The following is a 27,966-nucleotide window of genomic DNA, read 5'->3' on the forward strand; positions in this document are numbered from 1 at the left end:
TGCTCGTTTGAAGTTGAGGAGAAAGCAGAGAGGGAGAGGTTAGAAAGGGACGAGCGGATCATATTGATGGATGTCACTGTTTTATTTGAAATACAACAGACATATTTCTAGCAATTTCAAATGAAAATTGTGGCAAGACATAATGTAGATAATCAGTGACAGTTGGGAGTGACAATGTTGTGTAATTGATTTAATCATTATGACAATTTTCACCAATGTAAGGCATTGGTTAATATGTATATCCTTAACTTTTTTATTTTTTTATAGATTTGAGGACGTTGTCTGTGGTGTTGTTTGTTTTGTCGAAGATATGGTAAAATTGGACTTTTGGATGCATATTATTGAGGACAATGTTTGTATAGAAACATATTGCTTTACAATAGATATTACAGATACTCATTTCAAAATATTAGCCTAAATCTTGTTGTGATAACTTTTATTAAGAACTGAAATCGTACATAGGAATGGAAACACCAAACTAATAATAGATATTAAACTAGCGGGTTAATTTTCTAAATATGGCTATATAATTATCATTGATGCTTGATTAGGTCTAATTGGAGCTGATGATGAGTTGAAGTGTCTCTAATTTGATGATGACTTTGAATGAACTCCATAAGTTCAGTTGTAGGATTGCGCGACAGTTCAAGAGGATTATCATCAACATGTTCATGCTTGAAGTCAGAAAGTCCATTATCATCTCTCTTGTCTTTGATAATCATGTTATGTAGAATTACTCATGCTTTTAAAATATTTTTTAGATCCTTGATTTTGAGCATTCGAGCTGGCCCATGGAGGATTGCAAAGCTTTGTTGAAGGACCCCAAATGCACACTCTCCTTTATTGTTGATTATTGTGCTACTACAAAATATTTCTTCTTGTTCCCTTGTAAAGATGGGATCTTCTTCACAAATGTTGATCATTTTGAATAAATACTATCGGCAAGATAGTACCTTATAGTGTAGTCATTACCAATAATTGAGTAATTAACTGGAGGACCACGTCCTTGGGCAAGCTCAGTGAAAATAAAAGCTCTCTAGTACATTGATATCATTATGAGAACTGGATAATCCAAAAAATGCATGTCATATCTAAAGATAATAAAATGCCACCGATTCCAATATAATAGTTGGTTCACGATTATAACTCGAGTACATACATTTCCACACAGACAAGAAATTTTTTTCCTTCCAATGCATGCAATCAATGCTCCTTACCATCTTTGGGAATCCACGTTGCTCACCAATAGCGAGCAATTGATCAGCAATATCATTGGCATTTTGAGACATCAAATATTCATTAGAAAAAATATTTACAACTGCTTACAAATTTTTTCAAGCTCTTTATTGTTGTGCTTTTTCCAATTTGTGTTTATTCATCCATGAAATCAGTAGTAAATCCATTAGCAAGTATTATAAGTGCAACGGTTTTATCTTTTACAGGAAAGATAAACCGAGTCTTCCAACATTATCTCCTATTTAGATGAAGTAGAGCTCGTAAGCCTCTACCTCATGCTAAATACAAAGAAAAATAGAATGATCCATATGAAATCTCCTTCAAAATATATTCGAGGCAAATAGTCGCGAAATAGTCGTTCATGCCCTTGTATATGATCACATCTAATATAATTGCAATGTTGACAAGTACCACCGCAAGTAGATGTTGATCCTTCATCTTCATATTCTAATTAGTGAAGAAGCAATTCGCGAAAGAAAGAACAAGCCATTTAAAGACAAACGTGAAGAATGAGGTTGGAATGAAAATTTTCTCTTAATCTCAAATGAAACTTAGGTTGTTCTGGATATCAATGAAAGAGCAAGTGCTCTTATTTATACACCAAAATATTACCGTTTGAAAATATGACCATTAGGAAAATGAAAAAAAAATATTACCGTTAGAAGAATGACAAAAAATATTACCTTTGAGAATTTAACCGTTACAAAGTATTACCATTGGTGAAGGCAAATTTTGCCAAAAAAATAAATTATTCTTAAAAAGGTAATAATTTCGAAAATATCACAAAAACGTAATTTAAATTTTTGTTTAAAATATTCGCAAAGAGTAGTAGTAGTTCAAAAAAGAAAGAAAAAGACAAGAATGAGTAGCTAAGACTATAAAAAGAAGTGAGAAAAAATAATAATAAAATATTATTTTAATAGAATAGAGAAATAATATGAGTCAGCTATAGGATGTTTTGAAAAGATAAGTAGTTAAAATATGGCAAGATGACTTTTTACTAAAATTTAGGAAAACTTTTGGTCATCCCAATATGGATGCTATTAGATGTAAGATAGATTCACCCAATAAGATTTTAACCATTGAATAATGCTACTTAACCATATGAAACTTACCGTTTAAATGGCCCTCTTGACATGGCACCACTATATGATACTATTTGGTTTATTAAAAAAATTAAAAACACAAACTCAAAAGGGATAGAGTGAATCTAGAATTTTAGTCTTTTTCTTTTTATATTTTCGAACACTTTTTTTGTTTGAATATATTTTTTTGTATTTTTTTTTAATTTTTAATAAATCACATAGCATTCCATAATTGTGTCATATCAAGAGAGTCATCTAAACGATAAGTTTCAAATGGCGGTAATACACTTAATCCTTTTAGTTTTAAATATTAAAAAAATATAATAAGATGGACTGCCACCACCTTTGGTGCTAAGGTGGCGATAGACCACCCTTTTAGCATTAGACTGGCCTAAACAGGCCAGAATGGCCAAATTCGACCATTCCAAGGTCGAACACAGCTACCCCGACTCCGAGTTCATTGTGTAAATTTTTTTCGAAGGTCCCCAGTCATTGCTCATGGTGGCAGCCGCCAACCTAACCAACGACCAAATTAATTTCTTTTGTGATTAATCAAACCATTTCCCAGGGTGGTAAACACCGAGATCATGGCAGCCGGTATCGTATCTGGTACATGTGGTTTAAAAAGTTTATAAGTAATACTAGGGGTGTACATTTAAATCGGGAAACCGAAAAATCAGACCGGACCGAACCGAACTGGACCGGTTGGTCCGGTTTTGAACCGGTCCGATCCGGAATCGGTTCCTAAATTATGAAAGCCAGCCAGAACCGGTCCGGTTTCAGTTCCATAGTTTTCGGAATCGAAACCGGACCGAACCGGACCTGTTAGAAAAATATATATATATATATAAATTAATTTTATATATTATACAAAATATTTATATATATAAGTTTTATATATAATATATAATTATATATTAAATTTTTATATATAATTATATATCATTTATGAAATAATTTCATATTATAATTTATAAATTATAACATAAAATATTAATTTTAAATATGAACATTTATAATTTATTTGATCATATGTTATTAATATAATTATATATAAGATAATGTTATTATAATTTATAAAATAAAAGTTTAATCTTAAAGATGAAAATTTAATTGATCATATGCTTTAAACATAATATATATATATATTAAATTATTAATAACATTTTATCATAAGAAGTAATACTTTATTATATGTTTTTTACATTTTAAAAAAATCGGAAAACCGGACCGGGCCGGACTGGACCGAAAATCGGTAAAACCGGATGTACCGGTTTAAGAGGGTAACCGGGGCGTAATCAGTTTTGAAAAACGAAAAATTGGTACATACCAATTCGGTCCTAGATTTTGTCCAAAACTGGACCGGACCGGTTACACCCTTAAGTAATACCTCCGTCAATCTCTTAATAGGAAATGCTAACGTGGAAGTTAATTACCTTGTCAACACCAATAAGAAGGTGACACGTGAGCATGAACAATAAAAAATTGAAACCAATTTTAACAATTAAGAAATAAAGTCAAAAAGTTAAAAAAAAAAAATACTTAGTAAACAAATTTAAACAACCAGAACCACATAAAAACTAAAAAAAAAAAACACTAAAATATAATAAACTAATAAACTTCAAAAAATAAAAAATAAAAACAAATAAAAATTTTAAAAACACCAAAAAAGTTTTTTTTTTATAAACAAACAGATTTATAAGCTAAACTTCAAACACGTAAAATTATAAATAAAGATTATGAAAATTTTTAAAAATATTTAACACACGTGAAAAAGATCATAATAAAAGTGTAATAAAAAAGATTAAAAAATAAATTTTATAACTGAGAAATGTAATAACATAATTAATAAATAAAACAGGAAATCTTAAAAACAAAATATAAACTCCAATAACACTTCCAAAAAATAGAAGGGTCGGCGCACGGCCTCCCTCAAATTCGTCTGGGTCGGATGGCCGGCAACCACCCCTAGTCAAATTGGGGTGGTTGCGGCCACCCTTACTCGCTTGGAGTACTGGCTACTGCCATCTAGGGGTGTAATTCGGTCTGTTTGGTCCGGTCCGACGATGGACCGAATATTTTCGGTCTATTATCGGACCGGACCAAATACCCATAGGGACCGGATCAGACCGATATCGGTCTGGTCCGGTCCAATACCGATATCGGTCTGGTCCGGTCCAATTGGTCCTGTCTAATTTTTTTTTCTTTTTTTATTTTTTAAATCAATTAATAAAAAATTTATTGAAAATACTAAATTAAATTAAGTGATTTATTAATGTGGATTATGTAACAAACTCAATAAAAAATATTTTATATGGTTAATGATAATAAATTATATGAAAATTATATTATTAATTTATATAATTACTATATAATTAACTAATTGATATTATATATTGGTTAAATCATAGAATATTAACAAGTGTTAATAACATATTTAAAATTTTATATTGTTAATAGTGATAGGTTAGATGAAGATATATAAAAAATATTGTTAAATTTATTGAATATTAATAAGTATTAATAACATATTTAAAGTTTTATATTGTTAATTGTACAATTATTATATAAATAATATTTTTTTTATTCAGTCGGTTCGGTCCGGTCTAGTCTGAGAAATCTCCACCCTGGGATCGGACCAAAGACCAAAATTTTTCTATTTATTAGACCGGACTGGACTATGCATTTTTTCGATCCGATCTGGTCCAAACCAAACCGGTCGGTTTCTCCGGTCCAGACCGACCGGATTACACCCCTACTGCCATCCCATATAAATATATTTATTTTATTTTATTTTAGTTTAGTTTAGTTTTTTAATTTATTCACTATTTTTAATTTTTCACTGATTTGTTAAATTTTATACTATTCCTTATCATTTTTAAAAATATATAAATTTAGTTTTTTTAATATTTTAAGTTCAATCATTTTATTGTTCACTGCTGACGTAATATTGTTATCTAATTACTAATTAGTGCTGACGTTGCAGTCAAGGTTACATCAGCATTTCTCATTGAGTAACATTACATCCATCGAAAATTTGTTCTTAACGTGTGTCCAAAAGTACATTTTATTTTTTTATTTTATTTTTTTCATATATTTTTTTAATCATCATAAATATTTTTTAAAAAATAAAAAACTCACAACACCATTAAAAAATTAAAAAATATTTCTTTAATCACTAAGTAAAAATAAAAAATAAAAAATTTTGAGACGAGACCCAAATTGGGTGGGTTTGACATTTCTTTTTCTCGTTAGAAAACTGATGAAATCTTAACGGAGGGACCAATTTGAAATTTAGAAACTTTTTAAATCACAAGTGCTTGAATAGTAATTTTCCTTCATAAATAATTAACATTACGATGTTTAGGAATTTAGGGTTTATATTTTATAGCTCTTCAACAAAATTCGGTGTAATTGAGGTTAATGTAGAGCTTTTATGATGCCGAGGTGATGCGTAAGCATTGAAGGGTTTAATACCAATCCTATCACTCTTTTATTATTTTATAGTACATTTGAAATTTTGTTTTTTATTATTTTCTTTCAAGTATTTGTTTAACATCCTTAATAATTAAGAAAAAATTAAAAAAATATATAACTTTACTAATAGTCACTTCCCTAACTAAAAGTAAAAAATTAAAAAATTAAAAAAATAAAAAGAGTAGTAAATGAGTGCTAAGAAGTAGCAAGACGTTATTGAGTAACGTCATTACAAAAAGATAATGATAGGCTTACTACCATCCTACCATCATTTTATTACTCTATAATGTATTTGAAATTTTTATTTATTTTTTTATTTTCTTTTTAAGTATTTTTTTAACATCCTTTATCAGTAAGAAAAAATTAAAAAAAATACTACTTTACTAATAGTCACTTCCTTAACTATTAAGTAAAAAAATAAAAATAAAAGGAGTAGTAAATGAGTGGTAGGAAATAATAAGCCTCGTATTATCCTTAATGTTTTATAGCATCCTTGATTTTTCTTTAATTTATTATATAATACATGTTTATTTCCTCTATTTTTCAAGATGTGCTAAAGTTGTCATTGATCTTGCTTGCATTCATTCTCTTATATTTCAGTATTTGCTTAGAATTATGATAAGAGTTCTTATTTGCTTTGGTATGGTTTATCTGTCTCCACTTCAATTGGCGATATTTAGTCAAATAATTCTTATGCAAGTCTTGTATCATTTACGTTAATGTTAAAGATTTGTGGTTGACTTTAGTACTTACCCAACATCTTTGAATTTAATGGTATCTTAAACATTAAGATTGAGTGATTAGTTGCTTAAAAGTTGTGTTCAAACCTCTTAAGTAACTTGGAGTTTCAATTCAAAGGTTCATGCATTTGGGCATGCTTGGGTAATGATATGAGATAAGAATTCTGTGAATAGTAGTGAAATTATTTGTAAATAATAATGAAATAGTTTGAGTTAAGATATTTTATTAGATTTTGGAAAATGACGGAGAAAAAGTTGAATAAAAATATTATAAAGTTAAAAAATTATTTGAATCTATAATTTTAATATTATTTTTGTTTTGAAATTTGAAATATTTGTATTATTTTTTGTGTTTTATTTGAAAGTTTGGAAAAATTGTAATGATTGATGAAAAAGTTGAAAACTTGAAATTGAAAAATGTTTTGTATTTGAATTATGTTTGTGAATGAAATTATAAGAGATTTTGAGATAAGATGAGATGAAATAGGTATGGATTGGAACTTTTATGTCACTATCCATGAAGGTGCTAGTAAGAAAACCAGGACATCCCTTAAGCGAGTGATTAGTCTGATCTATGCCCATTTTTAAAGCACCTTATAATTGAAGACTACTCTCAAGATACACTCAATTCAGAAAATTTGACCAAAAACAGAACAAAAAAGAATAAATTGCTACCTTCAAGCAACAATAAACCTACATGGGCGGGCATATTTCAACCATCGAGGAATTGAAAGTAATATAGAGAGCAAGTTGGGTAGGGAAAACATGCTTGTTTGGAAGGTCCCTTTCATGGTTGGGAGAGGTTTTTCATCTGGACAAGAAAAAATTATGATTATAAGGAATAATCTTCAATCAAGAATTTACGTTTTGTGCAATTTATTTTACGCAAAAAGGACATGTGTGTGTATATATATATATATATATATATACATATATATATATATACATACTCACTTGTTTTTACTGGATGTCAATCTGCCATACAAACTATGTTAGAAAAGAAAGAAGGGTGGGGGGGAGAAGAAGATAGTAGGAGTATTGAGTAATTTTCCTTGGAGCATATTGTTAGGAGCATAGATCCATCAAAACTGGATTGGGCAACTAACAATAATTTTTCTCATCAGCCACTATTCACTGCACACACCCCACACCCTATGACAAAATATAGAAAAAGTTATCAGGTGTGGGGTGTGTGCAGTGAATAGTGGCTGATGCATAGCAAAACCCTAATACTAATAAACAAAAAAGAAATATTGTTCCTCATTCTTGGATCGTCATATCAAATCAAATCGGATGATACGATACATTTTGAGTGGCTTTAAATGTCAATACTACTTAGATGGACAACCAACCACTTAAATGTGCAACATCACCAGATGTGATATGGGATGAAAAAATTTAGGATGAATAATAATATTGCTATAGACAAAATAGATCTGCACTTCTGGAGCATATCAAATATCCAGCAAGTCTCGGTGTGAAATTCGAGTGCTCGGCCCTAACATTTGCTCCCTTCTTTCCTCTGCACTACTGTAGCAATCCCAAATCCTAACTCTCAACAATGATTGAGAGTTTTTCATGATAAAGATACTGTTCCCTGAGAACAAAAGTTTTAAGGAAAGTCTCTTCTGTCTTCTTCTAAGAATCTTCAAGATCTATATGGGACTAACTTCCAAGGAAAGACTAGTCTTGGTACAGTAATCTAAGACTGGCCGAATTTACTTCTTTTGGAAGGTTACCATACAAAAGAATGCAACAGCCCGACTTAGTGCTCCGGTAAGGACAAGGAAGACCAAACATCGATACCAATGATTAAGATCATAGCCACTACTCATGAGTGAACCACAGCGTGTTATTAGCCACACTCCAGAATATCTGAAAGCATTAAGGAAAATTGGAAGGACAAGTAGCATAAAAATATGAGATGTATGCAATATTATTAATATTACAACATATCGGAGAGAGGGATTGTCAGGCCCAACCTTTTAGCATTTGCAATTACAAAAGCTTCCAGAGCCCACTTAGTGTAGCACAAGTTAGCTAGAAAGTCCACAATTTTGTTAGTGCTGGTATAGGTTGCTATGAGTGTTAAAACAACGGGAAGAAGCACTGACCACTGCATATAAGATCAAAAAGTGGCTTGTTATATACTTAAAAGAGAACAATATATATATGTATTTATATATACTGATCCCAATGCCTGTCTTTAAACAGTCATGCCGTTTGTTAAACTTAGGAAGCTAATCAAACATGTAATAAAAGAAATAGTAAACGCTCACCAGTTGTGCTGGACTAGGTTCCAGAAATATTGCGAAAGCATAAGCTATACCGTTTACGCAGTAAACCAGACATACTAAAACAATGTAATTGTCCGTGACAGATGATCGAGGATTGTTGAAGAAATAGAACATAGAGAGATAAACCAAAGGCTTGATGATGGTATTCAAATGGTCAATTGTATCCTTTGCAAGAAAGTAAGCTAGGCTACTTATGCCAGAAGAACTCTCTCTCCGGTAATGCAACTTATCCAATGCAAACGTTCTCAAAGCGGCAATCTTGCAAAGAAGAGCTGCAAAAAAAAAAAAAAAAAAAAAGATCAGGTATGGATGCCTTACAAGAAATAAAACATGTTTAATAGAAAACATAATCAAGATAAAAAAGAAAATACCAGGAGTACTAGGATGATGTTATCAGGGAAATCCACCTAACAATTTGGGTTGGGGGTGGGGGAGTTATCTCAGAAGTATCCCAAAAGATGCTGAAATTTTGTCCCTTTTTCCACTTTTTATTGTATCCTTGACCATCAATGACATTCTTCCTGGGTATCCAATTCTATTAACACACTTGGAGAATCACCTAGATTCACTGGACTTTGACTATGAAGGCCCTGATCAACTAACATGTGAAACCTATGGATGAAACCAAAATAAGGCCAAATGGACTGAAAGTTTAATACAGTGTAGGAATATAAAAGTAGCAGAAATTCTTTCCCATATCACTCTTCCTTATTAGTTGGAGAAAACTCGTCCACGGTTAAATTTTTATATTTGAACTCTCCAATTTCTTGGATTACATGTTGCAATTGTTAGTGATGATAAAATCAATCTTGCAATTTTTCCTTTGGAATATGGCGTCTTGAAGTATGTATAATTTAATGTTAATGGCATTCCTATTCCAGCCAAGTTCAGATGAACCATCTCTCATAAGGCCCTCTTTTGATACTTAGAGCATCTCAGTATATCTGTGAATAGTAGTGAAATGGTTTCAGTTAAGATGTTTTATTGAGTTTTGAGAAAGGAAAAAAAAATTGAATAAAAATATTATAAATTTAAAAATAGTTGAATATAATTTTTTAATATTATTTTTGTTTTGAAATTTGAAAAAGTTGAATTGCTTTTTGTGTTTTGTTTGAGAGTTTGGAAAAGTTGTAATGATTAGATGAAAAAGTTGAAGATTTGAAATTAAAAATTGTTTTGTGTTTGAGTGATATTTGAGAAGGAAATATTTGAGAATATCTTAGAATACTTGAGAATAGTTGTGTTGCCAAATGGACGCGAAATCTCTCTTGACATTTGTCCTGAAGAACCTGCTTTTGTTCTTCTCAATATTTCTATAAAGATTGTAAGATCTCAAGCACTTCATGGAATTATTCACCCCTCCAGTTGAGTGTCTCCTATTGTATACTTCTTGTGTACTTGGTTTTACAGCTGTACGTGAGCTCTGAATATAACTACCTGATAAAAAACTACTTCCCACTTGATAGTTAGCTCATTAAACTTTCTAGCATAATGATTCTCTAACATATTTCCTCGTCGAAAACAATCTTATCATAAATTCTCTCTTGAAGTACTTTATCTTGAAGCATTTTTTAACTGTAAGCATCTTCAACTCTTTACAATGTGTCATTGTAGGTTGTAAGATCTCCCATTAGTGACATAGTACGTAACCATCTCTGATACAAAAGCTGATGTAGGCAGAAGCTCTGATACCAAAATTATTGTAGGACAAAGGGCTTTGATAAATTAACTAATGTATGGATGTCTGAACAGCGACTTGTTTTAGGGTGTAGGACAATCTAGGGTTAGGATTTTGGTGGGAAAAAGTTGACAAGGGTTTCAATCAGGGTAGGGAAGAGTAATGATTTGCACAAGCTTCAAATATGCAAGCCCTATGCAGGCCTTTTGTAAAAAAGTGGACCCCAACATGAAAAAGTGCAAAAAAAAATCACTTTTTTCTGGTGGGCCCAGCTTGTTACACAAGGCCTACGAGAGGCTTGCATACCTAGCGCTTGTACCTAGTATTACTCGGGGAGGGAAAAAGATTTCGTTTGAAGACAAAAGCAAATGGAAAACTCGAGTTATAGGTTGATGTGTTTTGCACTATGAATATGAACCCAGCGAATGACATTTCAATACTTAGTGATTATTTGTGATGTATTTGATGTAGTTTTAGTTTGGGCTTCTTTAGGGTTAGATTTTAGTGGGATGATGATATATGCATAATAGGTTTGATACACTGGAATACAATAGATAATTGCTCAAAATTAAGAAGAAGAAAAAGGAAGCAAACGAAGGGACCATACCTAGGGAGTTTTTGACATCACACCTCATGGAAGGATTGCGTTTCACAAGCCTCAAAAACATGATTTCTATTAATTGAAACCGTTATGTCAATAACTTTAAAAAACCTAACCCTAAAAAGTGTTGGACTTGAAATACTGCATGTAACAACACATGCTCTAAAAGACTTGGACTCCTTGAACTTCAATTCCTAAGGCCCAAACTATATAACTGGTGAAATCCACAGATGGAATCCCAAACTAAGACCTATTGATCAAAAGTTCAACCCATGGGTGAAAGAAACTAAATTACAGAAACTCCCTGGACTCCAAAATTAGATTATACTAAATTAAAATAATGTCTGTTTTTTGCTTCCAGCATCAGAGTGAATCCACAACTTGAAGAAAGCAACTTGAAAGGAACATTTCATAGTTGAGAATTGGAAAGATTTTAACTTACAAACTGCTATGACGGTGTATGTATAGCCGAGTGTTCCAAATGTTTTGTCACTCACTTTGGCAAGTGTGCCTAAGCAGATTCCTGCCAGCAATAAAATTAAAAAGTCTACAGCTTGTGTCCTTGCTTCTCGTAGCCGTTGCTTACCAAGCCTGCAAAAGAGCCAGTCATCTGAAGATCAACTTTGAATTATTAGACAGATAGAACAGTCTTCATAAAATTGAGCAGCCCAACAAACCTCTTTTTTTCTCCGTGAAACATAGACTAATTGATATATCCCACATAAAAAAATCTCAACCACACAAACATATTAAGTCCTAAAGTTCTTAACACGTCTATGGAGAGAAAAGAAGTGCTGTACAGTAGATAGAAAATTTATAGGGTTGCTAACTCAAGAAAAATAGGATGTTTATGTGTAGCTAAGAGCCTAAACCACAAAAGAATAGAGTTGGGATTTACCTTCCAAGGAAGTATCTGTATTGCTGGAATACACCAGGGGCATTCCTGTCGGATAAGTCATACGACTTTAAGAAATTATGTTGTATTTTGTCCTTTCGCAGCTCAACATTACACTTCACATCCTGCCAAAATTCTCCAGCAAAAGACTGTGCATCTGATCCAGTATCTAATGCGTTAGCTCCGTGATTAGAATTTTCACCACTTGCGGCTGCCATTCCATCAACACTCTGTAGCATATCCATGGGAACTGGGTACCCATTATTGAGCATCCATCTAACAGGAAGTTGCTTGTAATTTACACCTGTGCTTGTACTTGGTTTTACAATTCCCTCCAGAATGTCAATGTAGTAGTCTGGAGGATTAACACGCTCAGGGACCGTAATCCCAAGACTGGAAAAGTATTCTTCAACTTTCTTAACTGATCCATGATACACTGTAAGACCACCTTTAGCTAGAAGTATCAAATCATCAAACATCCTGAACAAGGTGTAACTGAAGCACACAAAAGAGAAAGCATTACTTTCAGATACAAGCTAATGTGATTAATTTCCCTGATAAATTGCTGGAAGGATCCACTAATAAAGTATTAATTAGTATTCAGGTCATATAAAGCCACAACTTCTGATATACAAAAAAGCCTTCAACATCATTATAGTCCATGTTTAGGTGATGTTCTATCAAAACAATTAATTTCAAACAAATAGAAACATATATTTAGACTGGTTGAAATAACACTGAACAAGAAACAGAAAGCAGTAGATAGATAAAGGATATTCCAATGAACACACAACATACACGTACATGCATGCATATATATATATATATATATGCATGTAGAGATACACACACATATAATGTGCAAAGAAACTGTAGTATCTATTATCTCATGTCCTCTAACCTAACCACTGATTAGCTAATTTGCAGAGAGAAGTTAAGTCACATTTTAAGTTGTTATAAAAGTTTTTATTATACACATAAATAGGCCCACCTTTCTTTTTTGAATAAAAGAATGACTGGTCTATAATAAAATATTAGGTTGTCGATAGCTCAACTTTCTCAGAAAAAACAAAAGAAGAAGCAATCTAAACTCAAGTCATTCTAATAGGAAATATTCCCAACGGAGGAAAACACACACGAGAAAGAATGTTAGAAGTACAGACCATAAAATTTTACATCATTCCCTTATACTCAGGAGTAAAGTTACCTTGGTTGGTGGACAACCATGCAAATATTTACTCCTTCAAGAGCCTCACGTCTAAGTGCTCTAAGTAGTAATTGAGAAGAAGAACTGTCTAAACCAGATGTGGGTTCATCTAAAATTAAAAGCGAAGGTTCCATGACCATTTCCAGCCCAACATTTACTCTTTTCCTTTGGCCACCAGAGATTCCTCGCTTCTCCACTGTCCCAACAAGAGAATCCCGCACAGTCTGCAACCCCAAGGCCTCAATGACTCTTTCAACAACCAGAACCTTTTCTACTTTGGGGAGATTGGCGGAGAGTCTACAATGATGAAAAATAAATATATAATCCTTGAAAAATAAATAAAAAGGATTATAAAAGCAGAGAGCAACCACAGCCTGAACTAAAATAATGCTTCCTATGTATCTGTCTACATTGGAATAAGCCATGCTAGATTTTGCTAAAACAACACCTCATGGTTGATTTTCATATGCGCAGGATGTTGAGCCCATCAACTATGAAGTAGGTTAAGCAGATATGAAAAGATTATGCAGACAAAAATTTGTCACAGTTACACAGGTACAATTTAAGAGGGCATCAAGGAAAGAACAGAAAAGTAACAGATGCAGGAAAAATATACCTTATCCTACCAAGGAAAAATTGATCCATATATAAAAAATAAAATTCAAAACAGCTCTCAGAAGTTCTAAAAGCTTGCTAATGAAGTCATATATTTTACAATTGTATTGACTAATCCAAAATCCATGTTGAGAAAAACAATATAATTGTCTTTAGAAGTGGAATTACTAATCAGAAATCCATGTTGTGGGTTAACTTGTTACACTTCCAGTCCTCTAAACCATATTTAGACTTCAAACATTTAACAAGTTTTAAGTTTACGGATTTGAACTAAAACTAGGATAAGGTTTCAGGAAATAGATTTGATTGGTGGATATGAGACAAAACGCATGCTATCGAAGTTCCGACTCTGAGGCTTTGCATCAAATGAGATAATAAAGAACACAGTATCCAATATCTGCTTAAACCTAATAAACGCATGGTGGTCAAAAAGCTTATACAATATCATATTTGTAGCAGCATCTGCTCTTCAAGAAATGCAAAAACAAAAACTACACAGGTTGCCAGCACCATGGAACTAAATGTGGTGTACCTGCAGCTTGCACTAAACCAAAGATTCTCCTCTACCGTTAAGTTCCCGTGCACAATATCATCTTGTGGCACAAAACCAATGATTTTCTTGTATGAGTGTATTGATTCCATCTTTCCATTTATGAGAATCATACCACTCATGGTGCAACCAGTTGCCTTCCCAGCCAAAGCAGAAAGAAATGTTGTTTTTCCAGCCCCAGAAGGACCCATGACGGCTGAAACTCGGCCAGGTAATATTTTCCCAGTCACACACCTCAATAGATGTTTGTTTTTACCTTTCAAAGTGAGGGTCAACTCCTTAAAAGCAACCTCGATTGTAGGTCTCTTCCTAATTTCAACATCAGTAGCCATCGAAATAATCCCAGAGAAGGTCAAGTTCTTATTCTGCTCTTGTAAAGCCTTTTCCTTCTCAATCTGACCATATGCATATCTGAACATTTGGCTCTGAGTATGCAACTGCTTACCCTTTGGTGCATGCTTTTTGATATTTTTATCTCCTATCTCCAGATTGAAGCCTTCATGGCTATCAGGATCTTGTTCAATTGAATTTAGCATCTTTGTGAGGTTGCTGTTTTCCTTTTTCTTTCCCTTCAATCCTCCATGTGATTCCTGAGGTGCACCTGGACCACTCATCGTCATAGGCGACAAGGCAGCATCCATTCCAGGTTTAGCATGTCCCAGACCTTTTACCATCTCTGACTGCATGAGAGATTTTCTGCGAGAAAATGTTCGGGATAGTTGTGTTTGGAATCCAATTGCATGCTTCTTAGCAATATCTTTTGCAGACTTCCATTTTTCACGTGCTTGTGCTGTTTCTCTTACGCTTTGAACTGCTTTTTCCCGGGATTTTGCTTGTCTTTTCTCTCGAGTTGCAAGAACTTGGTCAGAGCAGTTATATATAATGATAAGCAGGAAACTTAACCCAGCCTGCAGTGACAAGTGAAGTGTCAGTTCAGATGGTAAGAGTGTGAAATAATGCACTATGGCACACCGAGCAGAGATTAACCAACATCATTACTTCAATCATGAAATATGTTTGATGGTTTCAAAAAGATATATACTATATAAATCACCAACAGAGTTTCTCTAATTAAGCTGTCAAAATAAATTGCTATAGACAGAGTGCTACAGAACCAAATGCATCAGAGGACTGCTAGGGCACAAGCACTCAATTCCAGCGGAACACAAATTGGTTTCATCAACAACCCTTAAGTGAACATGATAACAACTAGATACTTCTATTTTTTTTCTCTACACGTGTTTTATTCCTTTGTTAAGACCAGGGGATTGATATCTCCTTTATTATTATTATTATTATTTGTTGTGGCTATGGAGGCTCTGAGAGGCACACAAGTGGATGGGGGCATTTATCCAACCTTTTAGCGGGGTTAAGGAGTAATGAAGATCTAGTAGTATCGCATCTTTTGTTCACAAATGACACCTTGGTAGTTTGTGAGGCTAATGCATGTCGAACATATCTGCAATCTTCATTGTCTCTTCTTATGTTTTGAAGTGGTGTTAGATTAAGGATCAATTTAGAGAAATCAGAGATTATTTCCAGTTGAAAAGCTTGGCTAGCATAAAGGATCGTGTAGGGTGGCATCATTACCATTAAAAATTTAGGTCTTCTTTTGGCTGTGTTAGAGGACATGGTTGTAATTAGTGTAACTTGTGAGGGTATAATTGTCAATTGTACGTAGTATATATCATGTTGAACATCAATGAATAATAGCAAGTACTCTCTCTATGTTCGACTAAATGGTATCAGCACGTTAAGTAGTCGGTTGGTAGTGGTTGTGTGATGGAACTAGTTGTGGTTAGCAGTGGTTAGTGCAGTGGTTTGGCGGCTGGATCCGAGTTCACCATCGTTGTCTGTGCACTCCGGTGGTTTTTCTCTTCGTCTTCGGCGGTTGATAGGATTTTCAAGGTGTTTTTGGTGCCTTTCCAATATCGTCTTTAGTACTGGGCACCAGAGTTGAGCTCGCCATTGTTCTATGTGCACCCGAATGAGTTTCTTGTCGCCAGAAGGCCTGTTTGTCACCAGAAACGTCGAAGTCTCAAAGTGTTTGGTTGCAGGTCTAAACTATCCAATCCTCGAGTGTGAATGCCCCCAACATGGAGTAAGGGCTTATTCCTATCCGGAATAACACCTGTTTGGTAACGAGAATACGGTAAACCCAACTTCACTTATCCTCGTTTAGGATAACCTCATCCATGTTTAAGGTCAGTTTGAATTTGGTACCAGTAATACCCAATTCACACCCAATACAAGCAGGTTCAGACCCGATACAGGCCGATTCCGAGCCAATACGTGTCTGTTTCGACCGATACAAGCTGATCCCGACTGATATAGAGCCGAAATTTGGGTACTTACACTGGGTTTCTATTTTCCAAATTGTGTTTCTTGGTTTTTCATCCATATTTCATATTATGTATGGATTTTCTGTCTCCAAGTTGAAGTGTGATATTTTTCTATGTCCATGGCAACTAAATTTGAGTCACTGTCTCTTGCAACAAACTTTAATATGCCTATGACTTTGGTGAAGTTGAATGGAAAGAACTATATGCTGTGGTCAAAATCTGTTGAAATGTTTTTTAAAGGAAAGGGTCTTCGTATCCACTTGGTTGATCCAATGCCCGACTCAACTAGTTCTATATTTGCTCAATGGAACAAGAAGATGCTCAAATCTTTTCCTTGATGTTGATCAGTATTGAGCCTAATATTTGCACTAGTTTGATATATTTTGACACCGCTCAAGAGGTGTGGAGGCATCTCAAATAGATGTATTCGGGTGGTGGGAACATAACCCGTACTTATGAGTTGTGTAAGCAATTTTTTGGGTTGGAACAAGGTATTTTGGGCCTAGAAGAGTATTATTCTCAAGTGATGAACATATGTGAAGAACTCAAAATGTATCAACCTATCATTTCTGATGTTTCAAATATGCAACAACAACGTGAAGAGTTCAATGTTGTTCGGTTTTTTGTTGACTTAAAACTTGAGTATGAGTCGGTGCGTTCTCAAATTTTGGCAAGTCCACAGCTTCCCTCATCTTCTGATCAGATAATGAGTCGGTGTGACCTTTTATCCCACTTTATGTATCTTTTAGGATCTCAAGACGGGGAAGAAGATTGGTACAGGGCAAGAAGATGGTGGTCTGTATTACCTTGATGTCAAACAATCACCCACTCGAGCCCTCACATCCTCATCATCATCTGCTTTTGAATGGCATTGCCGCCTTGGACACCCCTCTCTCTCTCTTTTGAAACGTCAAGTTAGGAATCTTGGAAATGTGTCTTCTTTCCTTGTGAAGCATGTCAACTTAGCAAACACCATCGTGTGTCTTTTGTACCTCAAGTTGATAATCAAGCATCTAGTCTTTTTGAATCGGTTCACTCTTATATGGGGACCAATCAACATTGTATCAAACAAGTTTCAGTATTTTGTTACATTTGTTGATGACTACTCTTGTATGACATGGATGTTTCTGATGAAGGCACGATTTGAACTTTTTTCCATATTCAAAGTCTTTTGGAAAGAAATTAAAACTCAATTTAGACAAAAAGTTCAAGTTTTGCGTTCTGACAATGCTAAAAAATATCAATCTAGTGCCTTTGCTACTTAAGTAATAAAGGAATTGTTCATCAAACTTCATGTTCTTATACACCCCAACAGAATGGGGTGGTTGAAATAGAAAATGCCATCTGTTAGATGTAAGCTGAGCACTTTTACTGCACATGCTTGTTCTTAAATGTTTTTGGATTGATGGTGTTCTTATTGTGTGTCACCTTATTAACTGCATGCCTTCATCAGTCCTTGATGGTTCCTCTCCTTTCTCCATCTTGTTCCCTTCCTCTCCATCATTTTCTCTCCCCCTAAAAATCTTTGGATGTGTTTGCTATGTTCATAACCTTGACCCAAGCTTTGATAAGCTTGATCCACATGCTACCAAGTGTTTCTTTGTTGGTTATTCCTGGACTCAAAAAGGATATCGCTACTATAGTCCTATTCTTAAACGCTACTTCACAAGTGCTGATGTCACCTTCTTTGAGTCTATATCCTATTTCTCAAACACATCTTCGATTGTTGAGTGTAATCATCTACCATAACCTACTCTTACCCTTTCTCCTACACACTCACCCACTTTTATCCAACCCTCCTCAGTGCCTTCCCTTGTTCCTTGTGTACTCACGTCGCTTGCGACCCTGGCTCCCATGCCTCCACCAACCTTGTCTCCATCTTCAGATCCTGAGTTATCTAGTGCTTCAAACTCTCCACCTATTGCTCTCCGAAAAGGTGCTCGTTCTTATGTTACTCAACATCTAATTAGCCAATATGTCTCTTGTCATGCCTTATCTCCATCATTTTCAAGTTTTACTTCTCAACTTTCAAAACTTTCTATTCCTAAGATAGTTCAGGGTACTTTATCTGATCCGGGATGGAGGACAGTTATGAAAAATGAAATGGATACTCTTCACCATAATGGGACATGAGATCTTGTTCCCCTACCTATTGGTAAACAACCTGTTGGCTGTAAATGGGTATATACAATCAAATTCCATCATGATGGTTCTGCGGAATGTTTGAAAGCCCGCTTGGTTGCTAAGGGTTACACTCAAACTTATGGCATTGATTACGATGAGATTATCTCATCGGTTGTCAAAATTTCTTCTGTTCGAGTATTGATCTCTCTTGCTGCTAATTTGGATTGGCCCTTATTTCAGTTGGATGTTAAAAATGCCTTCCTGCATGGCGACTAAATGAGGACGTTTATATGGAAAAACCACCTGGGTTTGTTGCTCAGGTGGAGTGTCGAGGTACTGTGTGCAAGTTAAAAAAGCAATTATATGGTTTGAAACAATCTCCTCAAGCATGGTTTGGGAGGTTCTCTAATACTGTATTGGCATTTGGTCTTCATAGATGCAAACAGACCATTCGGTATTTCACCTACATAGTGATGCAGGTCATATCTTGTTGGTTGTATATATGGATGACATTGTAATTACTAAGAGTGACTCAGCTGGAATTGCTAGGCTGAAACAATTTTTACGTGATCAGTTTCAAACAAAAGACTTGGGCAAGCTTAGATACTTTATTGGAATTGAAGTTGGTAGATCTAAAAAGTGTATTAGCCTATCTTAGAGAAAATATGTACTTGACATTCTAGAAGAAACTGGCATGTTGGGTGCACGACCTATTGACACTCCTATGGACCCAAATAGGAAACTCTTGAAAAAGAAAGGGGAGTTGTTTGGAGATCCAGGTAGGTATCAAATACTTGTTAGGGAATTGAATTATCCTGCTATCACTAGACCCGATATCTCTTATGCAGTGAGTGTAGTGAGTCAATTTCTACAAACACCCAGGGTCTCACATTGGGATGTTGTAATCTATATTCTTCGTTATCTTAAGCAAGCTCTTGACCTTGGATTGTTGTATAGACCAAATGGACATCTTAGAGTTGAAGTTTTTTTAGATGCTGATTGGGTAGGATCTCCTTCAAATAGAAGATCTACCATTGGATATTGTACCTTTGTGAGAGGTAACTTGGTTACATGGAAGAGTAAGAAGCAAACAGTAGTAGCTCGGTCTAGTGCAGAAGCTGAATACAGAGCAATGACTCACACTACTAGTGAGCTGACATGGTTGCAACACTTTCTTCAAGAGATTGGGTTTCTAGCTTCTGTCCCTCTTCAGTTATTTTGTGATAATCAAGTTGCAGTGTATATTGCTTCTAATCTTGTGTTCCATGAGAGGACTAAACACATTGAGATTGATTGTTACTTCGTTCGAGCTAAGATACTAAGTGGTGACAGTTATACACCCTTTATGAAGTTTGTTGATCAACTTGCAGATATGTTTACTAAGTCATTGTGTTATAGTCGGTTAAAACTTATTTGTTCCAAGCTGGGTTTATATTATATATATATGCCCTAGCTTGAGGCGGAGTGTTAGAGGACATAGTTGTAATTAGTGTAACTTGTGAGGGTATAATTGTCAATTGTATGTAGTATATATATCGTTGAACATCAATGAATAATAGCAAGTATTCTCTCTATGTTCGACTACAAGTTGCACCCTATAAATCAAATTTTATATGGAGCACTAGCATTGTAGCAAAAATGAAAAGAAGCTAGATGGTTGGATGAGGCTTTATCTGACAAATGAAGGAAGATTGACATTAATTAAAAGTACTACGTTACCCAACTGGAGCACTTAAAATTTTATCATAGCTTCCTATTCCCATTCGTGTGGTTAAGAGGATAGAGAAACTACAAGATTTTCTTTGGGGAGGGATAAATGATGAATTTTTAAGTTTCACTTGGTTAATTGGTTGAAAACTTGTTCTCTGCAGCATTCACGGGGTTTTGGGGTAAGAAGTTTGACTCAGTTTAATGGATTGGGATGTTGTTCTATAGAGGTAGTGGGTTGGGGAGTTGGCATTTCGAAACACAATAGAAGGTGTGGGACTTTTTTCGGTTTTTTTAGAGATCAAGGCCATGCTGGTACGTCCATCTGCTTTGTACATGGACATGAGTGATATTTAATATTTATCAATATATATGCTAATATTTCTAAATTTATAGATTTTTGTTCTTTTATCCATTAAAGGGAGCACCTCTCCAGTACTTTTGATGAAATGAATTTACTTATATAAAAAAAATTGGAGCACACATGCAGGTAACCCATGTTAGGAACGTACCATTCGAAGATCAGAAACTGTAAATTCAAGAAACCACAGAAAAAGCATGAAGAAACTAACAGAAACAATAAAGTAAAGACCACTCACAAAAAGCATGACACCATATGCAGTAATATTCTGATTTTCTGATTTTGGCTCACAAGTTGCCATCCTGAAACATTCTGCATATTAAAGATTATATTTATATGCTTTCTCAACATCCAGGGTGGAAAAGGTCAATTATACTTCAAACCCAGAAAAAAAAGATGCATTATCAACAGATGTTGATGATAACATGCATATTTTCTGACATCTTATTAGCACACAAAAATAGATACAAACTATTCTATGAAAACATATATTTTATCTCACTCATACATTCTATTGTCAATACCAAGAACCTTGGCATGCCCATGTCATATTCATCAGCATTTTTTATTCTTTGCAATATAAAGATTAAATTAGCCTGGTTTGTTTTCACAAACCATGTCATCTCATGTCATGTCATCTTATCTAATCATTATAACTTTCTCAAACTCCAACACAAAATACAATAAACAATTCAACTTTTTCAAATACCAAAACAAAAAATAATACTAAAAGATTATATTCTAACAATATTTTATTCAACTTTCAACTTTCATCTCATCTTATTTCATCTCATCTGTGTAACCAAACGAGTAAATAAGGGAGCCCCATCACGATTAACCTGAAGATTCACTACCTACTAGTCAGAAGACTGTCATGTTTACAAACATCCTAGTCAATATTTCCCCGGTAGCTTTCCACTCTTCCCTCTTTAGCAATCACTAGAGCTACTAGAACAAAAAAATAAAAGAATAATTCCGAAAAATCTGTAACCAGAAGAGTGTCAATACACCAAGAAAAGGATCCCATGTTGCCACTACTTTAAGGTTATATGTCGTACCATTTTTTTTTTTTTTTTTTGAGCCAAAACACCCATCTATGACCTTTTCACTTTGCTTTTCTCTGGTTTATTTGTCCATCTATTAACCAAAAAAAAAAAACAATAGGACTTCCAGCTGTGGAATATATTCATTAGGTGTATCCAGTGACTCTATTTGGGATATATTTGATTAAAAGGCACTTACGTTGTTGAGATGTTGAGCCTGTCCTGCAGTAATGTCTGCAAAAAATGCAGTTAAAGAGGTGAGCAACAGGTGACAGTTAAATATTATCAAGAAGAGGGACAAAAAAAGAAAAGAAAAACAAAACACCAAGTTATTGACTGCAAAAGTGAGACTGCAGCCACTGTAAATAAATAAATTTTAAACTTGCAGATCTGAGGATGAAAAAGTTCTGGGATAGTTATGAATACCCTTTACTGCAAGGAATTTTCTGCACAGTGGATGGACAATACGATCCTTCTGAACAGAATAGCTCACTACTACTCAAGATATCAGCCCAAACATCAGCTCCCCCACAAGTATGGTTTTGCTTCCCAGGAGGCAGCTGATATCGGTATCTGCAGAATATTTCTTCCACTAAATATTAATTTAAGCTAACACAGTACTAAAAATGAACAAAACGAAAGAGTACAAACTTACGGCTCACAAACACCAGTAGTTTTGTTGAGTTTTGCAAGTGGGCAGTAAGCACCCAATGGGCAAGCTTCAACAATGAAGAAAAGAAATACAGAAATAAAAGTCAGGACATTCATCTAGGTACGTACAGCATATACAATATGATTTGGAATCATAAAACTAGCATTATGCATTTTACAAATGTTCTAGTCTTGTTAAAACACCGTTAACAATTCCAACTTTAAATTTGCAGATCAGAACACTCTTTTAGTTCAGTGATACATCTCATTATGAGCTCCCGATGCAATTATATTCTTAAATTTTTCATGGTCCCTGATCTTTTGATTATGCCTAATGAAGAGGACGATCACTGGGACCAAAAGATGGATGATCTAGCTGCCGAGATCATTGAGACATGAGTTGAAATTTTAGAAAAGTTACTGGAAGCTAGGTTCTTGACGATTAGCTTGAGAAAGAAAAAAAAATATCACTTATCTAGCAGCTTGACAATAAACTTGCAACAATCTATCTCTCCTTCCCTACAAATGTTTCCTATATCCTTGCCAACTAATTAAGTGAAAAAGAATCAACCCCTCTATCTTTAAAGGTCCCAGGCAGAGAAGCTCTCCCCTCACTCCTCCATCTCCCTCTCAAAAACAACAGTACCCCTCACCTACCTCCAGCCTAAGACGAGCTTCAAGGAACAACCACCTCCGCTCTTCTCCAGGAGTTTGTCCCCCTTATTGCTTGCAATTAGTAAATAAAATCAAGCTCATACATAATTTTGGTTTCAAACATACCGTAGAGATCATAGATTTATCACTTTCAAAGTTGTCAGAATAAAAAAGGGATAGCAGGATTCTCCACTTTGAAGGCACATGCATGGAAACTGCTATCAATAAACATAATTTCTGGAGGATGATAAAACTTGAGATATATTGATGTTAATGAGTGATAAACCAGCTCTGTCCAACTTTTGGAAGTCAAGTTTACTCTAATCCTTGCAGTGAATTTGAAAATTAAGTAGAGCCCTTGTGAAGGATGGAAATGAAGGGAGGAAAAGTTGAAAACCTGGAAAGTTTAGGACTCCATGTGGAATTTGACCAGTGTGGTATATGTACAGGCTTAAGAACCAAATTCTCCGAAGCCTTTAGGAACAATCATTATAAACATCAAGAACTAAGTAATTAAACTCGAGACAAGAATTTTTCTCTTAGCAAAACTGTTCTATATGATTTTCTTAATGTGTTCTTTGTGAGCAATAATACAATAAAGAGGAAAGATGAAAATCAAATTTCTATTCACAAACTCTAGTGAATATATAAGTTTTGAGTTTTCGTTTCATGATTTGAATGAAATGGTGATGTGTAATTGAAATTGCAAAAGTTAACATTCTGAATCTGAGTTTGACAGTAAAGCACTAAGGAAAGGGCATGATATCAAAACCATTTGAAATGAATGGGATTCTACAAATATTTAAGAAACTAAAATAGGTTGCAACACTGACTGAAATATGTGAAAAGAAAAACAAAGAAAGAAATCGAAGGAGATTTAACACATAACTTAAAATTGTTTTTTAGATACGATAACATCATTATGGCAAATACTGCATAAGCTAGTTTTTTCAGTGACACATGCAATCATTTGATGAGTTTGCATAAACTTACGTATCATGCAAGTAATACCATTGGGGCAGAAGAAACCCTCACAGCAAGCTGCACAATCAGTAGTTCTAGCAGGAATGTTCTTTGTATTCTTCAGGTCAACTTTCTGTGAACCAGCACTACAAGCCCACCCAGGCTCACATCCAGAAACCCACGAGGACAAATTACAGTTCTTGTTAGGTTTCAAGTAATTGGTTTTCTTCGATGATGTGCTCGTGAAGAAACTATTGAAGTAGAACCTTGCTTCTGCTGCTGTGCACAATCGCTGTGCGAGATCTCCTATTGATCCCCCAAAAAAACATCATAAAAACATGTCAGACTTGAGATATCATAACTGAGAGAAGCACCATATTTGAAATGTAAATGGAAAACAAAAACAAGCAAACAAAGCTTTGCTGGCTAACTGAATGAGAATTATCATGTTCTTTAGACCATATCGGTGCTATACCAAGCTTATCATTTTTTTATATATTTTAAAATATAAAGGAAGCAGTTAGTAGTACATTACTAAGCTTATACATGACATATTTCCAATCAAAATGCTTGGGGTAAAGCACTATTGTTACCTCTCCAACAATCATTGCATTTGAAATAACCCGTTGAACTATCAATTGACTTGATCGGCACCAAATGGAAATAATTGTTGGAGTTTTCTATAACAGCGAGAGAATATGCTAGATATACAGACCATGCATTTATATTAAACTATGAGCTATGTACCATGATTTTGTATTAATACTGTGAGCTACAGTGGCTTTATGTACTGCCATAAGTGTCTTGACATTATTTACATAATGAATAAGTATATGCTCTACATGTTCCTTTCTTGTAATATAATATAATGTCAGTCAGCTCAATAATAAAGATATATCCCTTTTGGATTTGTAGGTTGTGAACGTATGCTTTAGTTCAAGCAATATTATATCTTATGTGGTATAAACGTGGTGTTGTTCAATATCTTTACTGGACTCAGTTTCCTCACGCAGGTGAGTTCTATCATCACCTTGTTAATCAATTATTATCATCTCTATGTCTCCTTTTCTCTATCTATATTCAATAGGAAAATTTTTGTTTCTTTATTCATATTGATAATTTTTACAATATTAGTTATGCTCCTAACACCTTCCGATATAGTACTGCATTTTATTCAGTGATACTATTTATAGTGATGCAATTCAGTGAGCATGTTTTGATCAGGATTAATCAGCAAGAGAGAGCTTTCATTTCAAAGGAATTTAACTTTTGTAGGTCCCATTGAGATGGGTTTAACTTTTTTAGGTTGAGATGTATTTAACTTTTTAGGTTGAAATGTATGAAGTAGGTTGAGATGGGTTTAACTTTTTTATGGGAATTTGAAAAAGTAGTGGGTCCCATCAATGATAGGTTTGAGATGAGTTGAATTGGGTTCATCTTTCAAACACAGCCTTAAGTATTATGTAGCTTCGAAACACATTCAGATTGGTTAATAGGGTGGGTTTGGATACACAAAACATCTCATCTCATCTCATCTCATCATTACTACTTTTTCAAATTCCCATACAAAAACATAATAAACAATTCAACTTTTTTAAATTCTAAAATAAAAATAATACTAAAAAATTATATTCTAACAATATTTTATTCAACTTTCAACAAAATATCTCATCTCATCTGAACTGTCTATCCGAACCCACCAGTTTGACACTCATAAAGTTTAGTGCAAAGGCAAAGGTTATGAAATGATCAAATTATTTAGTTGGAAGCAGTGTTAATATACCTAATCTTTGAACTGAGCCTGAGCCTCTTCTTTGACCTATGTCCTGATATCATCCAACAGAATGCATAGCCATTTTAACAAAATTACTTACAGCACCATCCATGCAACAAGCCATAATCGATATCTCTTCCATGTTGATCAGTAGTTAATTAGAGAAAAGAAAAGAAAAGAACAAATTTCTGTTAGGGATTTTAAAAGAAATGTTTCCAATTAGTTTGTGAAGGTTGGCGGGGGGTGGGGTGGGGGGGCTGATCGTTTCTGATTGATTAGTGGTTATGAGGAAGGGGTTTCAAAGGAAGAAATAAAATATTTCTTTCTTCTCCAGTTTGTTTACTCTTCCCAATTGAGGTATATTATACATAGTATTCGTGTTCTAGTCTCATTTTGCCAATTTCGAGGTTTAGAAAAGAGAAATGATAGTTCTAGTCGTGAATGTTCAAACACGGAGTAATCACTTTGAAAAAAGTGAATAAATACGGGACCCATGTAAAAAAATAATAATTTTTTAATAGTAGACCCACTCTTTTTCAAAACGACTGTATGGCGCTTGCACACTCCATGACTATATGTAGCAGTAGTCTTAAAAAATTTCCCTACTTGTTTGTTTGCGAGTATATTGCAGTTTTATCTGTCCCACAATATTTGAATGAAAATTAGGAAACAGGGGAACCATATCATAGCTTAGTACAGTTAAAAGGGGATCTAAAGGACAAGTAAGTATAAAATAAAGAGCACATCATTAAGTCAAGAAATAAGAAACACTATCATTTGCTACACAAGAAGTAAAAGAGAAAGTGGAATCCTGGTATATTTTATATATGTGAGTTTAATTTGCTCTGTGCAACTCTTCATTGGCTTCATTCATAATTTTGCTGCCTCTAAATTGTGTTCGCCAACCGCTACCAAATTTGCAATTTACACTTTCGTAAAACTGAATGAAGCCTATTTCACCTAACAACGAATGTGCAAATTTATAAAATAAATGCCTTCATGAAGTTCCAAAGGGTTCTCTTTCTTTCCAGGTTAAACATGTAAACTGCTGTATGTGTTGACAAAACATTAGAACTAATAGGAAATAAAGAATTCCTACAGAAAAAGCTACAATGGTTTGTTGATAGCATGAGTCGTACGTGTTCAAGGCTATGTTACCTTTAGTCTTTTTAGCACAAGCGGATATGAATCCCGTATTTTTGGAGAAATTGAATGCCCCATTCCAATCAGCATCCCTGTAAAAACAGAAATAAAAGCGACGTAAAATGACAATCTCTGCAAGAAAAAAAAAATGATGATAAAAATAACGAAGGGGTCTTAAGTAGACAGATTGAGAAAGGATGACATGGAAAGAAACTAACACGTCCGTTATGCAAAAACCGAAGTTTTTGGTGATGTCTTCCTTGAAGATGGACGTGAAATTGGAGATGCGTTTGAAGAAAAGCTGCGTGAATAGTTGTTGCGCAGCCGGATTGTCGTACCCTCCGTTGTCATCGTCCTCGTCCTCGTCCTGGTCACAAGCAACGCGCCGCGAGAAGCTGATCAAGACAAGCACAACGAGGAACACCAGCAAAGAGAGATTCCGGGGCGCATTAACCTTCTTCCTCCTGCTCATGTCGAAATCGATATTCCCAAATTGATTTTTACATAGAATTCCCGAGAAAAAAAAAATGTCGGAGTTGGAAAATGGACAACGAAGTGGGACTTGCGGATTGGGCGTAAATGGAGGATTAGTTTGGGGCGAAGAAATGGGAAGAAGAGTTGCAGTCAAGGTGACAGAGAGACGAAAGGACGATTTTAAGTGACGGTCAGACCGTTGGATGTGAGTTAGTTTTGGAAATGTGCGGTAGCGGGAAATGAAATGTAAGATGTCAGTCGGTAGTTCTTCTAGGCCATGGGCCTTTGCCACATAGATTCTGTTCAGTTGATGAGGTTGCAGACTGCTTTATTTTATATTTATTTTTTC

The 27,966-nt window shown here is 34.5% G+C and overlaps 1 protein-coding gene and 1 long non-coding RNA gene across 2 annotated transcripts; one reads left to right on the forward strand and one right to left on the reverse strand.

Moving 5' to 3' along the window:
* Positions 1-17,770, forward strand: LOC121241272. Its single transcript, XR_005935696.1, has 3 exons — positions 1-12; positions 4,782-4,787; positions 17,473-17,770. It is a non-coding gene; the product is annotated as an uncharacterized LOC121241272 (long non-coding RNA).
* LOC121241267 (ABC transporter G family member 28) lies at positions 7,781-27,866 on the reverse strand. Its single transcript, XM_041138963.1, has 14 exons — positions 27,362-27,866; positions 27,159-27,235; positions 24,257-24,532; positions 22,614-22,677; positions 22,385-22,531; positions 22,158-22,192; positions 21,154-21,227; positions 14,364-15,289; positions 13,217-13,513; positions 12,013-12,504; positions 11,557-11,705; positions 8,818-9,107; positions 8,521-8,654; positions 7,781-8,413 (listed from the first exon to the last, which is right to left on the reverse strand). The coding sequence occupies exons 1-14, from the start codon at positions 27,613-27,615 to the stop codon at positions 8,257-8,259; spliced, it is 3,372 nt and encodes a 1,123-aa protein (XP_040994897.1). The 5' UTR covers positions 27,616-27,866; the 3' UTR covers positions 7,781-8,256.
* Positions 27,867-27,966: the final 100 nt, after the last annotated feature.

Source organism: Juglans microcarpa x Juglans regia, chromosome 7S, assembly GCF_004785595.1.
Source record: "Juglans microcarpa x Juglans regia isolate MS1-56 chromosome 7S, Jm3101_v1.0, whole genome shotgun sequence".
In the NCBI taxonomy this organism is placed as follows: Eukaryota; Viridiplantae; Streptophyta; class Magnoliopsida; order Fagales; family Juglandaceae; genus Juglans; species Juglans microcarpa x Juglans regia.